This window comes from Vespula vulgaris, chromosome 10 (assembly GCF_905475345.1).
Source record: "Vespula vulgaris chromosome 10, iyVesVulg1.1, whole genome shotgun sequence".
NCBI classification, from domain to species: Eukaryota; Metazoa; Arthropoda; class Insecta; order Hymenoptera; family Vespidae; genus Vespula; species Vespula vulgaris.
In genome coordinates this window covers 843180-854178 of record NC_066595.1, presented here as the reverse complement: position 1 = coordinate 854178, position 10999 = coordinate 843180, and the positions used below count along the sequence as shown (strand labels likewise).

Sequence of the window (10999 nt, the reverse complement as noted above, 5' to 3'; positions counted from 1 at the left end):
ATCGATCGTAGAATGTAAGTAGTTTGGAATAAGTTTATATAAGGGCAAGATAAATCTAGAGAAACGCTTGTAAAGCGTTCTAATCGTGGCTTTACCTTCGCAATGTTATACTAAATTTATCTCTTAAGTTTGCTTTTTCTTCTTAAGCTTACTGAAGAAGACGAGACGAGACAAGACGAGACGAGACGTGACAGTGACAAGATACGTCTCTTCTCATACTCTCATTCACAACGTACATACGTAAGTAAATATGTACGTATGCGTGTATGCGTGTACGTGCGTATGTGTATGTATATGTATATGTATCCTACGTAATATGTACGCGTTGAAAACTCACACCTATCTTTATTAAGAGACCCAAGAGATTGCACGATCGAGTCGACGTCGTGCTATTAACGATATCCGATGAAAAAAAAAAGAAAAAAAAAAGAAAAAAAAAGAAGGAGTGATAGCAAAAAGGGGGATCGAAGTAGTAGGTATCGAAGTGACATTGGACGCTTTCTAATTAAACGATAATAATTCTAACGTAACACATTGATACGTCACAAAGGATAGACGCTAGACTTTTTAACGCCCCTGCGATCCTTTCATCAAAATTTTCTTCTAACGCAACGTATTCCTTATACGTCTTTCCGTCCTCGCACGGTCGTTTTACACACATGCTACTTTGTAGAATTATTTTTAGCGGTAAGAGAGAACAAGAGAGAGATAGAGCAAATGTGTGTGCGTGCATATGTATATCTATAGGTGCGATAGAAAAAGAGAGAAAGAGAGAGAGAGAGAGAGAAGGAATTTTTTGTTTCCTCCTTTAAAATTTTCTTAACAAAAAGAAAATAATTGATGGCTTTTCCCGAGACAGCTCTAGCAGATCATTTTTATATGAAAAATGGAAACAGTATTCTCTATGATAGTATATCACAGTATGTCGCGTAAACTATCGTCGTTAGTAAAGATACGAAGAACGAGAGATAGAAACGATGCATCGATTTATAGGAATATTTTAAATAGAATATATGAGAGATATACTATCATTATGAATTTTTCTCTTATCGACGAGACCTACGTACATATGTACGTACAAGGAGAAAAACACAAAAGTCTCCAGGACATAACAGATGATCAACAGTTTCTAATTCTTTTTACACAAATGATACATGTAGCGCGAGTAGTGTGTGTATTGATTTGTGGTAAAACTAATGAGGATATGACATATAAAAATCGAGGTAATTGGCTTCCTAGTTAGGATCTATCGAATCTTAGGATTATATGCGTTAACGAATGTAAAAGGCATTGTATACAAAAAAAAGAAAAAACAAATATTAGTAGGCTGTATATAGCGATGTATGGTAGAAAGTTAATTAAGTGTCGATCGTCTGCTTAAGAAAAAGCCAAAAATATTGTGTCTAAAAAGAAAAAAAAAAAGGAGAAATAATTAAAAAAAAAAAGAAACTGAATGACCACATCATAACGCGAATATACTCGCGTGGAAGGACTTAGAGAATAACTTTCTGGAAAAAGGATCGAATCGTTTTCTAAGAAAAGAATTCCTGGAATTCTCCTTCTACTTCTTCTTCTTCTTCTTCTTCTTCTACTTCTTCTTCTTCTTCGAGAAAAATCGGTCATTTATATTTGCGTGTAATCACAACGGCGTGGAAAACAGGGTATTATCAAAATGACGTACGTCAGCAATCGATTATTAGAAAGTCATTAGTAATTATAGTATCATATGTGCGGTACGTATTTGTTACTGAAAATTTTATGATACCTTCGTTTCCTTGGATGTGACATTTGTTAGAATATTATTTTGGAGACGCTTCTGACAAAAACTCTTAAGGGTTCTTTCTTAATCAGGCTATCGAATAATCGTTGAATGTAATAAACTATTAACAATGTCTCAAAGCTTACACCTCGCAGACACGCAGCCTCTGCCACTGATTGTATCGTAAGGACATTATACATATACGTGAAATAGACTAAATGATTTTTAATTAATTATTTTTAGAAGGCAAGTGTGTTACTATAAGCCGCCCAGAGGTGAAGAGAAACCACGCTGATCATTGATCATAGAGAGAAAGTACGTAAATGCTTTTACATTAAACTTTTGGCCGAGTAGAACTTACTGTTAACTAGCTACCACGTACTACGATTATTCAAGTAACAAAGGGACGATTTGTACACTCGAATCTAACTCGGCCAATAAATCCTAAACAGAATATACAGTCCTGTCGTAAAGAAGGCTTTAAAGTAAACACTTAGCGATTTGTAACTGATTGATATTTAAAAGTAATATGTAAATTGAGATGAGTCTAAGAGAGGGAGCTTTGAATAGTGCCTGCTTAAAATCCAGTTTACTATATCTGATACTGTTAGATATGGTACTCACATTACGACGTAACCGACAGATTTAATAGAGAGCTATCGTAGCGAAGTATGGGAAAAAGTGTCATTTATGGAATACGTTCGTTGTTTTAAAGTCACACATGACAAAGCACAACGAAATACATACATAAATGTAGCCGCTGTTTATATTTATGCGAATTCAAAAAGCAGCGTATCTCTGATATAGAGAGATCATATCTAAACTTAAAGATACGTTAGCTTTAACTTACTTGAAAATAAGTTTGTACCTTAAGTCAAACTGTTGTAATGGACATTTTTTAAATTAATACTATGTGAACCAAGGACACATATACACGTACACACGTACAAGCGCATTCACACGTTGAAGAAAAATTATTTAACTAACCATTTTTGCTTTCTTCCATGGCTTCTACCAACAGAAACCACTCTTCCCCATACTGTACTATGAGTTCGTGTTATTCAATACCCTTAAGTGTACATAAAACGTATGTGGCCGTAATTGTATGTAAATACTGTTACACATTCTATGATTACCATGAAATATGAATACAAGGAAAATTGGTTATTTAGTATAATTATGACTACGAAATTTAACTTACTTTTATCTCAGAATCCTCCACTTGCAAAATGGTATCCAGAATTGCAGCACCTACTACTACCTGTATCAGAAAGCAAAAAATAATGATCCTATAATTATTAGGAATAACGATAATTCGTGCTATCCGTGTATTTATACGTATTTATGGATTTTAATTTATATAGATATACAAAAAAATGAGACAAATATGAGTGATACGTAACAATGTAAGTGTATGTTTAAAACTTACAGGACTTCTGTTAAATGCTGGTAAGTGTTTGGAACGTTGAGGTAAAGTAGAAGCTTGAGTTCCTTCATAAAGATATTTTGCTATTTCTGCTGCAACTTTAGCATTATTTTTTATAAGTGCAATATCTGCAATTGTAAATCTTTGATGAGACCTTTGCGACGCAACATTATATCATATTTTACAATCTTATAATTATTGTTAACCTACATTCTATCGTATATACTTACTAGTCTTAAGAAACTTGCCACTTGTTATTTCATTAAGTTCTTTCAATAATAATGGTGTAACGTTCTTTCCTTTTATACGCATACGTTTAGCCTTTTCTAAAGCTTTACTTATTTCTATTTCTACTTCGTTAGGATTTAATGCATGCTCTTTGGGAACAGAAACAGCCAATAATATGCCTGTAGAAAGATTCAATTCTCTTTGTATTCTTACAAAATCTGCTGCATCTTTAGAATCTGTTACTCTAAACGGAGCTTTTAATTTATCGTATGTTTCAGCACAATAGAAAGCTGGGAAATTATAAGTATGGCCAATATTTACAACGGGTACTCCTTGAGTTTCCTAGCAACACAAGAAAATAATATTTCAATCGACCGACAGCACAGAAATTATTGCTCATAAATATATTAAAAATACTAACTAGGTACTCTAATGTTTTGCCAATATCCAAAATAGATTTAACACCGGAACAAACAACGGCGATAGGTGTACGACCAAGTTCTATCAAGTCTGTACTTATATCAAAGGTAGTTTCTGCTTCTCTGTGAACACCGCCGATACCACCCGTGGCCATAATCGGTATACCTGCTGCATTCGCTATTAACATTGTAGCACTGACCGTAGTTCCTCCGTTCAACTTTTGCAATGCGACAGAGGATAAATCTCTGGCCGAACATTTAACGGTATTTGCAGAATTTGTTTTAGACAATATTTCCAAGTGTTCGCTATCAAGACCAACGTGTATCTTTCCATTTATAATTCCTATTGTCGCAGGTATTGCTCCCTAAATAAAGAGTTTCAAAGTTTAAGTAACGAATATCCATTCGTATAGAGTAAATAAACTATTCGTATAAAAAGAAATCTATTAAAGCATCCATGTACCACTGAACCTAATCGCAAACATAAACATTAATATTTATAGCATTTCAAAAAAAGATCGATTATATTTTATAGATGTCGCGTGTGATATGGTTAAGAAAAAAAAAAGGGATAATAAATAACGCTTATAAAGCGAACGTATTGCTGTTTACACACACTTGTTTTCTCACAGCATCTTCTACTTTAAGTGCGGTATTAAAGTTTTCAGGAAAGGGCATCCCATGGGTTATAATCGTTGATTCCAATGCGATTATCGGTTGGGAATTTTTTTTCCCTGCAATTACGTCGTCCCCATAAATAATATGTTTGCATCGATTTGTGATAGATCGAGAAGGAGGATCGTACTTTAGAACATCGATTTTTCGCAACTTTTTCCAAAAGTTCATGAGACGCATGACGTTCGAATAGCTTCGAAAACGTTTCTAATCGTTGACACGGTTGAACTTATAACTGTAACGAACGTAAGAAAGTCTGACAAAACGTCTTTTATCTTAATATTTCTTTTAATTTCTATCTGATATGTTTAATATTATCTTTCCATGCGTTTTTATTTAATATCGAAGAACATATGTATAAAAAGCATTGATCGATAAGAGAGGAATGATAATATTTATATTCAACGTTTCATATACTTATGTACGTGTACATATGTATTTGTGTACGTACATACATCGAAACCATATACATAGATCGTGTATCGTTAAAAAAAAAAAAGAAAAAAGAAGAAGCGTAACGGACTCCAAAAATGGATAGAATTTTAATTTATGTGAGTAATTATTAATAATAAGTATAAAAAACGTGTTGCTCGATCAATTCTCTTGGAAAAAGAAACGTCTGTAAAAACGAGCCTTGATAAAATTGCTTTTTACGTAAGGATAAGCAAATTAAAATATTCAGATATATGAATGTGAGAATGAGTTACGTCAGATGAGTAAGCAAAAACTTTTCTACGTGGCTTTTATTTTTTTATTTTATTTATTTTATTTTTTTGTTAACTCATCGAACACAAATTTAACTGAGATATTTTTACGTTCGTTTCTTTTTTTGTATGATCATCAATATAAGCTAAAATAAAAATATTAAAAAAAAAAAAGATAAAAAAAGAGTTTCACCATTGACAAGTTTTTATTCGATGTCCGCAAATGTATCGTTGTGAGAGAGACAAAATTTATATATTGGCGATATATAAATAATATTATTGATAATATAAAATAATAATAACGTATATTAATATGTTATAAAATGTTTCATTTATTTGGATTTTTTTTTTTTAGGACAGATAAAATTTAATTTACAAAACTATTTGACATATATATTTGTCAAGTACAAATACATAACATATACTTTCCTAGAGTATACTAATTCTCAATGTTGAGCTAAAATGCTTTAAGAATAAATTCACTGGTCAATCGTGTAGGAAAATATGTATTTTAGAAAACATCGTCATTATAATATCTTTTGATAGTGTTATATATGGAATAATAAAATTATAGTGAATAATATAGAAAAAGCAAAAAATTTTTTTTATTTTTTAATTATCAATTATGACGCTAAGAGAATTGTTCTTTAATATTTAAATAACTACCATTTCAATATTAGCTCATATTGTAAAATATTTCACTTGGTAAGTTCTGTGCGGTCATCATTATATACATATATGAATATACATAACCTGAATAGATTATATCGAAACGTACATTCTGTAGTTAGTGGTCAGAGTGTGAACTCGGAAGAAAAATTTAGTAACGATGATAACTTTGCAAAAACTTTATTTGTGCACTTACAATGCGATAGAAGCGTTTGGGTAAATATATATTTAAATAATCATAAATTTTTGTTAATAAAAGTCGAATAGTGTTTTTTTTTCTTTTTTTTTTTCTACTAGAGAAAACGATAGATTTTTAATATGAATTTTAAATGATATCTTCCACCAATATAATTTCAGATTAATTACTATTATATTGAACAATGTGTTAATATGTTTTTCTCTTATAAAATTTCAGTACAAGTATATGAAATAAAAATTAATTCTATTCATTTCGTAGTTGGTCATGGATGTTATATATATTGATATCTCACTACGGAGATAGTTCATCAACTTTAAGTTTTTGGGATAAAATTTGGCTTCCTTTATTTATTTTTCAATTTTCTGCTTATCTCGAGGTACTTATATAATAAAAAAGAAAGAATAAAAGATTTTTGAAATATTATCTATTACTTATAAAAAATATTTGATTGTTTTCTAAAAACATTTAATTTTCCTTTCAGACGATACATGCCATAACAGGTTTAGTTCGATCAAATCCGACAATAGTACTGGTACAAGTCACAAGTCGTGCATTTATTTATATTGTGTTATTGTCGTTGCCATCGGAATCTGTTGGATCATCATTTAGTTTACCATATACTCTCGTCTCTTGGTGTATTGCAGAGATCATTAAATATTCTTATTACTTTATGAATCTTATTGGATATATACCATATTTTCTAACATGGTTAAGGTACCACAGTTTTTGTTTATTTTTGTCCTATTGAATTATTTATCTTTAACAATTATGTAACGTAATTTGAATCTTCATAGATATTCGTCATTTATGATACTTTATCCGACTGGTATAAGCGGAGAACTTCTGTGTATTTACAAAGCAATCATTTATTCAAAGTCTAATCCAGATATATGGAGTTATACATTGCCTAATCAATGGAACTTTACATTCAGTTATTTATATCTTTTGATAATGGTCGTAATAATATATATTCCAGGTAAGCGTCGATGTTACATTTAAATTATTTTGCCTTTCTTAAATTACTTCATATCTTTTGTTATAGGTTCACCCATATTATACAAGCACATGCTTTCACAAAGACAGAAAACGTTAAATACAAACGTTAAAACGAAAAAAGTAAAATAATTGTTTATTTTATCAGTTTTTATATTACTTTGCACTTTGTTACTTTTCGCACAACATTGTAACACAAAGTATAAAATTTAAAATATAAAATAAAATGAAACATAAAATATATTGTTACAAAGAAAAATAAAATATTTTAATATTTAAGTATTTTATTTTTGATATTAGGAACCAGACCAAAAATGTTCTAGTGGAATGGATTAAATTTATTTTAAGGAATACGTTTAATGAAATAATGCTTTCATTTTAATAAACAAAATTTATTTCTTATGCATGATCACCAGTAGGTACTGATTTTATAATATCAGAGTTTCCAGGATCTGTAATCGATAGGGTACAAACACGGAAATACTTTCCACATGCTGTTCCCAACTCGATGTTATTTCCAGTATAATGATGTACACCTGTTTTTGCCAGCATAGCGTAGTACTCGATCTCAGATTTCCTAAATATAGAAAGACAATTATTATTTTATAGAATTTATTTAATTGCAATTGTCCACTGTACTTACAAACAGGGACCAGAGACTACTCCGCAGTTCTCCTTCATTACTTTCTATATGATTGAACAATGAAAGTTACAAATATCTTATTAATAAAAATATTTATTAAAATTTCATAAATGACATCTATAAATATAGAGAAATAATATAATTATGAATTTGTAACTTTCTTGTTGCTTTTTTTTTTTTAAAGGAGCACTACATCTCAGTCTCACCTTAAAGGAGGAGTATTGTTTGCAATTATGACGAGCTTAGCTTTGCCTTGCCGAAGAGATTTCAGTGTTTGCTTGTATCCCAATACATACTTGCCAGATTTCATAACAAGAGCAAGTGTATTGTTTATGCTATCTTTGTCCTTTTTCTGTTTGAACAAGTAATACATTAATCAACATTAAAAGATATTGTTTTTCTTTCATTATATATAGTCAAATTACAAGTTAGAATTCTCTCAACATAACCTCGTTAGGCACGGCCACAGAAAGAGAGAGAGTTCCTTATTTTAATTTGCATATAATATCACAAATTCTTTACAAATATTATAAGAATATACGAAAAGATATTTATAGAAAAATATTTCACAAAATACATTTATTAATAAACTATATGATCAAAATTGATAAGAATAAAATAAGAACGCGAACACGTGCTTATTAAGAATATATACCTGCTTTCTTTGAGCAACCATTTTTGCAGTTTATATGTACTCGAAGCTAAAAAAAATATTTAATATAGTTAATTATTACTAATCGAACAATGAAGAACTTAAAAACTTGTTAAGAAATTATTAGAAAATTTTTAAGCACCATACCTTCGAAAGCACCAAACGTGAAAAGAATGAGATGCAAGTTAAGGTCCGAATAATGTGTCAAGCAGTGCCATCTATCTGTGCATGTGCAACAGTCACTTCCGCTCAGGAGCGGATACACGACTTTTTGTGTTTGATATTGTTTAATTTGTTATATAATTTTATTTATTATTTTATTTTTATTTCATTTGATTTTTTATTTATTATTTTATTTTCAGGTAAAATAGATCGAACGATATCGCAATAATTAATTACGAGCATTTTATTTACATTTAAATTATACATTATATTCAACTCTATTTATATCGCACATATATTTTATATAGAGAAATATCGAATAAAACAACTTTGAAAAATGTGTTTAGACGGAATGTAGAATCACTATACATGCCAGGCAATCTAATACTTAATCCTTAAAAAATTAATGAATTATATATTTTTTTTCTAGATATAAAGCATAATAGATTTACAATATTTCTTATAAATAAATAAGTAAATATATATATGTATATAAATATATATATATATATATATATATTTAATATCTTTTATTATGTTAAAATTTCTTTAATACACTTCTTTAATGTAGATATTGCAAAATTAATATCACTTTCAGTTAATAATACAGAGACACAAAGACGTAAGCTAGGTCTTGGCAGATTTTTTTCTGTTTCCAGATATGTAGGACTTATTACAGCTAAATTATTTTCGATGCACCTTTTAGAGATAGAAGTGAGGATTTTTATTTCTTCAGAATAATTTTTCTTTTCTTTCAAATATAAATGTTTTAAAGGAGACTCTGCAAAGCTTGGAGTTTCAATATATGGCACTTCTTTAAGAGCATTGTCTATAGTTATACACTTATCTTTCAAAGATTTGAATATATGTGGATTATTTTCCATGATATTTATAGCAGTAATAGCTGCTGTTGTTAAAAGTGGTGGTAAAGATGCTGAGAAGCAATACCCAAGAGCACCCAAACGTTGATGTTCGACGATAAAAGTAGTACCAACACAAAATCCACCAATAGATCCTATAGCTGTTTCTAAGGATCCTGTAAAACAACGATACAAAGTATTCAATGTATAGAATGTAAGAAAATAATCATTTAAAATAATAAACAAATTACGCTTACCCATAATTAAATCGATTTCATGTTTAGGAACACCAAAATGTTCTGTGATCCCTTTTCCATGAGCACCAAGAGTTCCAATTGATATAGATTCATCAATGAATATTCTGAGTTTGTATTTTTTACATAATGTAATTAATTCAGGTAAAGGGCAAATCTGCCCTGTGTACAAATAAATTCCTTCTATAATTAAGAAGCGTTTGATTTTAGAAGCTTTAGGATTTTTTTTATCCTTTTTTTCTTGTTCTAACAACAAATCATGCAGATGTTGTACATCATTGTGTTTAAAATATTTAATCGTCGACCTAGAAGCATCTAATCCTTTTTGTATGGCAAAATTTATTTTTTCATCCACAAACACCAGATCATTTTTTTTACAATATCCAGGTATGGCAGTAGCAATGGTACTGAATCCATAAGAGTATACGATAGCTTCTTCGGTATCCGTAAATTTAGCCAATCTTTCTTCCAATTCAAGATGAACGTCAACAGTTCCATAAAAACCACGTGGTCCACAGGAACCAACTCCATATTTTTTAATAGTTTCAGTTGCAATTTCATTTATTTCCTTATTTTCTGTTAGGCCCAAGTAATTGTGAGTTCCCAAATTAAGGCAATCTTTGTTATCGACTAAGATTCTTTTACCAACTTTGGTAGATACTTTTAAAGGATGTAAAGAGGGATGATTAGGATCTATTTCAGGCGTCAATGGTTCCGGTTTCCATTCTGATAATTTTTTCTCCAATTCATCTTCCGTTAGAGTTACATTTTCTCTACGGTAAACTTTTTTGACAATGAACCATAAGAACAACAGTATGGCGAATACTTCCAACAAAGTATAATATTGCGGTATAGTACTAAGAATCTCCATTGATTCTAGAAATAGAAATTTGGAACTCATTTTTGTAGATAATTTAATCGTAACTATTATCGTATCATTTATCGTGCTTTCTTATTAAATGATTACGTATCGAACGTCTATATCACAAGAGAAAATATAGCACTGTTCTATCAATAATATTAAATAAATTAAAAAATTAGATCGTATCAAACAGAATTGTCCGTAGTAGCCATCGAATTCTATAATTAAAATTTTAGTGATAGGTGGCGGTTGGATACACTACAGAAAATTAATAACCAAAAAAATAGAAAGACAAAGCAGCATACAAGCTTTTCTCTTTCATTCTAATCACTTGGAACGATTAGACAAACTATTAGTATCTATAGATTAATAAGTGATTATCTATATTAAAAAAAAAAGGCTACATATCTATCATAGAAACGATCTTTGTCATAGCCAATCGCTGAAGTCGTATTATCGTCGACCAATCCCGATTGTGTGTACTGCTTAATCTT

At 30.0% G+C, this 10999-nt stretch overlaps 4 protein-coding genes across 10 annotated transcripts in view; 1 reads left to right on the top strand and 3 right to left on the bottom strand.

The window, feature by feature from the left end:
• Window positions 1–4873, bottom strand: part of LOC127067134 (uncharacterized) — a 34618-nt gene extending 29745 nt beyond the window's left edge. Inside the window, exons 1-5 of the mRNA XM_051001724.1 lie at window positions 4451–4873; window positions 3835–4197; window positions 3416–3755; window positions 3189–3313; window positions 2961–3020 (exon numbers count right to left, since the gene is read on the bottom strand). Coding sequence (XP_050857681.1) covers window positions 2961–3020; window positions 3189–3313; window positions 3416–3755; window positions 3835–4197; window positions 4451–4687 — 1125 coding nt within the window. The 5' untranslated portion in view covers window positions 4688–4873. The remainder of the gene's footprint in view (window positions 1–2960; window positions 3021–3188; window positions 3314–3415; window positions 3756–3834; window positions 4198–4450) is intronic.
• Window positions 4874–4890: 17 nt separating this feature from the next.
• Window positions 4891–7351, top strand: LOC127067139 (very-long-chain (3R)-3-hydroxyacyl-CoA dehydratase 2). Of its 6 annotated transcripts, XM_051001731.1 has the most exons (6): window positions 5584–5916; window positions 5999–6096; window positions 6338–6455; window positions 6561–6793; window positions 6874–7055; window positions 7122–7351. In XM_051001731.1, the coding sequence occupies exons 2-6, from the start codon at window positions 6041–6043 to the stop codon at window positions 7202–7204; spliced, it is 672 nt and encodes a 223-aa protein (XP_050857688.1). In that variant the 5' UTR covers window positions 5584–5916; window positions 5999–6040; the 3' UTR covers window positions 7205–7351. The 6 variants fall into 6 exon arrangements, with proteins under 6 accessions (XP_050857693.1, XP_050857691.1, XP_050857692.1 ...); XM_051001734.1 differs by lacking the exons at window positions 5584–5916; window positions 5999–6096 and adding an exon at window positions 4919–5058; XM_051001735.1 differs by lacking the exon at window positions 5999–6096 and having other exon boundaries at window positions 5107–5916.
• A 92-nt stretch (window positions 7352–7443) lies between these two features.
• On the bottom strand, window positions 7444–8595 carry LOC127067144 (60S ribosomal protein L30). Of its 2 annotated transcripts, XM_051001740.1 has the most exons (4): window positions 8515–8595; window positions 8371–8416; window positions 7922–8067; window positions 7444–7649 (listed from the first exon to the last, which is right to left on the bottom strand). In XM_051001740.1, the coding sequence occupies exons 2-4, from the start codon at window positions 8389–8391 to the stop codon at window positions 7472–7474; spliced, it is 345 nt and encodes a 114-aa protein (XP_050857697.1). In that variant the 5' UTR covers window positions 8392–8416; window positions 8515–8595; the 3' UTR covers window positions 7444–7471. The 2 variants fall into 2 exon arrangements, with proteins under 2 accessions (XP_050857697.1, XP_050857698.1); XM_051001741.1 differs by lacking the exons at window positions 8371–8416; window positions 8515–8595 and having other exon boundaries at window positions 7922–8103.
• A 160-nt stretch (window positions 8596–8755) lies between these two features.
• Window positions 8756–10877, bottom strand: LOC127067137 (serine palmitoyltransferase 1). The gene is made up of 2 exons (XM_051001729.1): window positions 9647–10877; window positions 8756–9565 (listed from the first exon to the last, which is right to left on the bottom strand). Exons 1-2 carry the CDS (start codon window positions 10542–10544, stop codon window positions 9063–9065), a joined length of 1401 nt encoding a protein of 466 aa, XP_050857686.1. The 5' UTR covers window positions 10545–10877; the 3' UTR covers window positions 8756–9062.
• Window positions 10878–10999: the final 122 nt, after the last annotated feature.

Bases quoted from the DNA above. Each gene is read 5' to 3' on its own strand.
- LOC127067137 (XM_051001729.1), bottom strand. From the start codon at position 10,544: ATGAGTTCCAAATTTCTATTTCTAGAATCAATGGAGATTCTTAGTACT. The intron at 9,566-9,646 runs GTAAGCGTAATT...GTTGTTTTACAG, and splicing joins TGAAATCGATTTAATTATGG to GATCCTTAGAAACAGCTATA.
- LOC127067139 (XM_051001731.1), top strand. From the start codon at position 6,041: ATGATAACTTTGCAAAAACTTTATTTGTGCACTTACAATGCGATAGAA. The intron at 6,794-6,873 runs GTACCACAGTTT...GAATCTTCATAG, and splicing joins TATTTTCTAACATGGTTAAG to ATATTCGTCATTTATGATAC. The intron at 7,056-7,121 runs GTAAGCGTCGAT...CTTTTGTTATAG, and splicing joins CGTAATAATATATATTCCAG to GTTCACCCATATTATACAAG.
- LOC127067144 (XM_051001740.1), bottom strand. From the start codon at position 8,391: ATGGTTGCTCAAAGAAAGCAG. The intron at 8,068-8,370 runs GTATATATTCTT...TTGTTCAAACAG, and splicing joins TGGTTGCTCAAAGAAAGCAG to AAAAAGGACAAAGATAGCAT. The intron at 7,650-7,921 runs GTGAGACTGAGA...TTCTATATTTAG, and splicing joins AACAATACTCCTCCTTTAAG to GAAATCTGAGATCGAGTACT.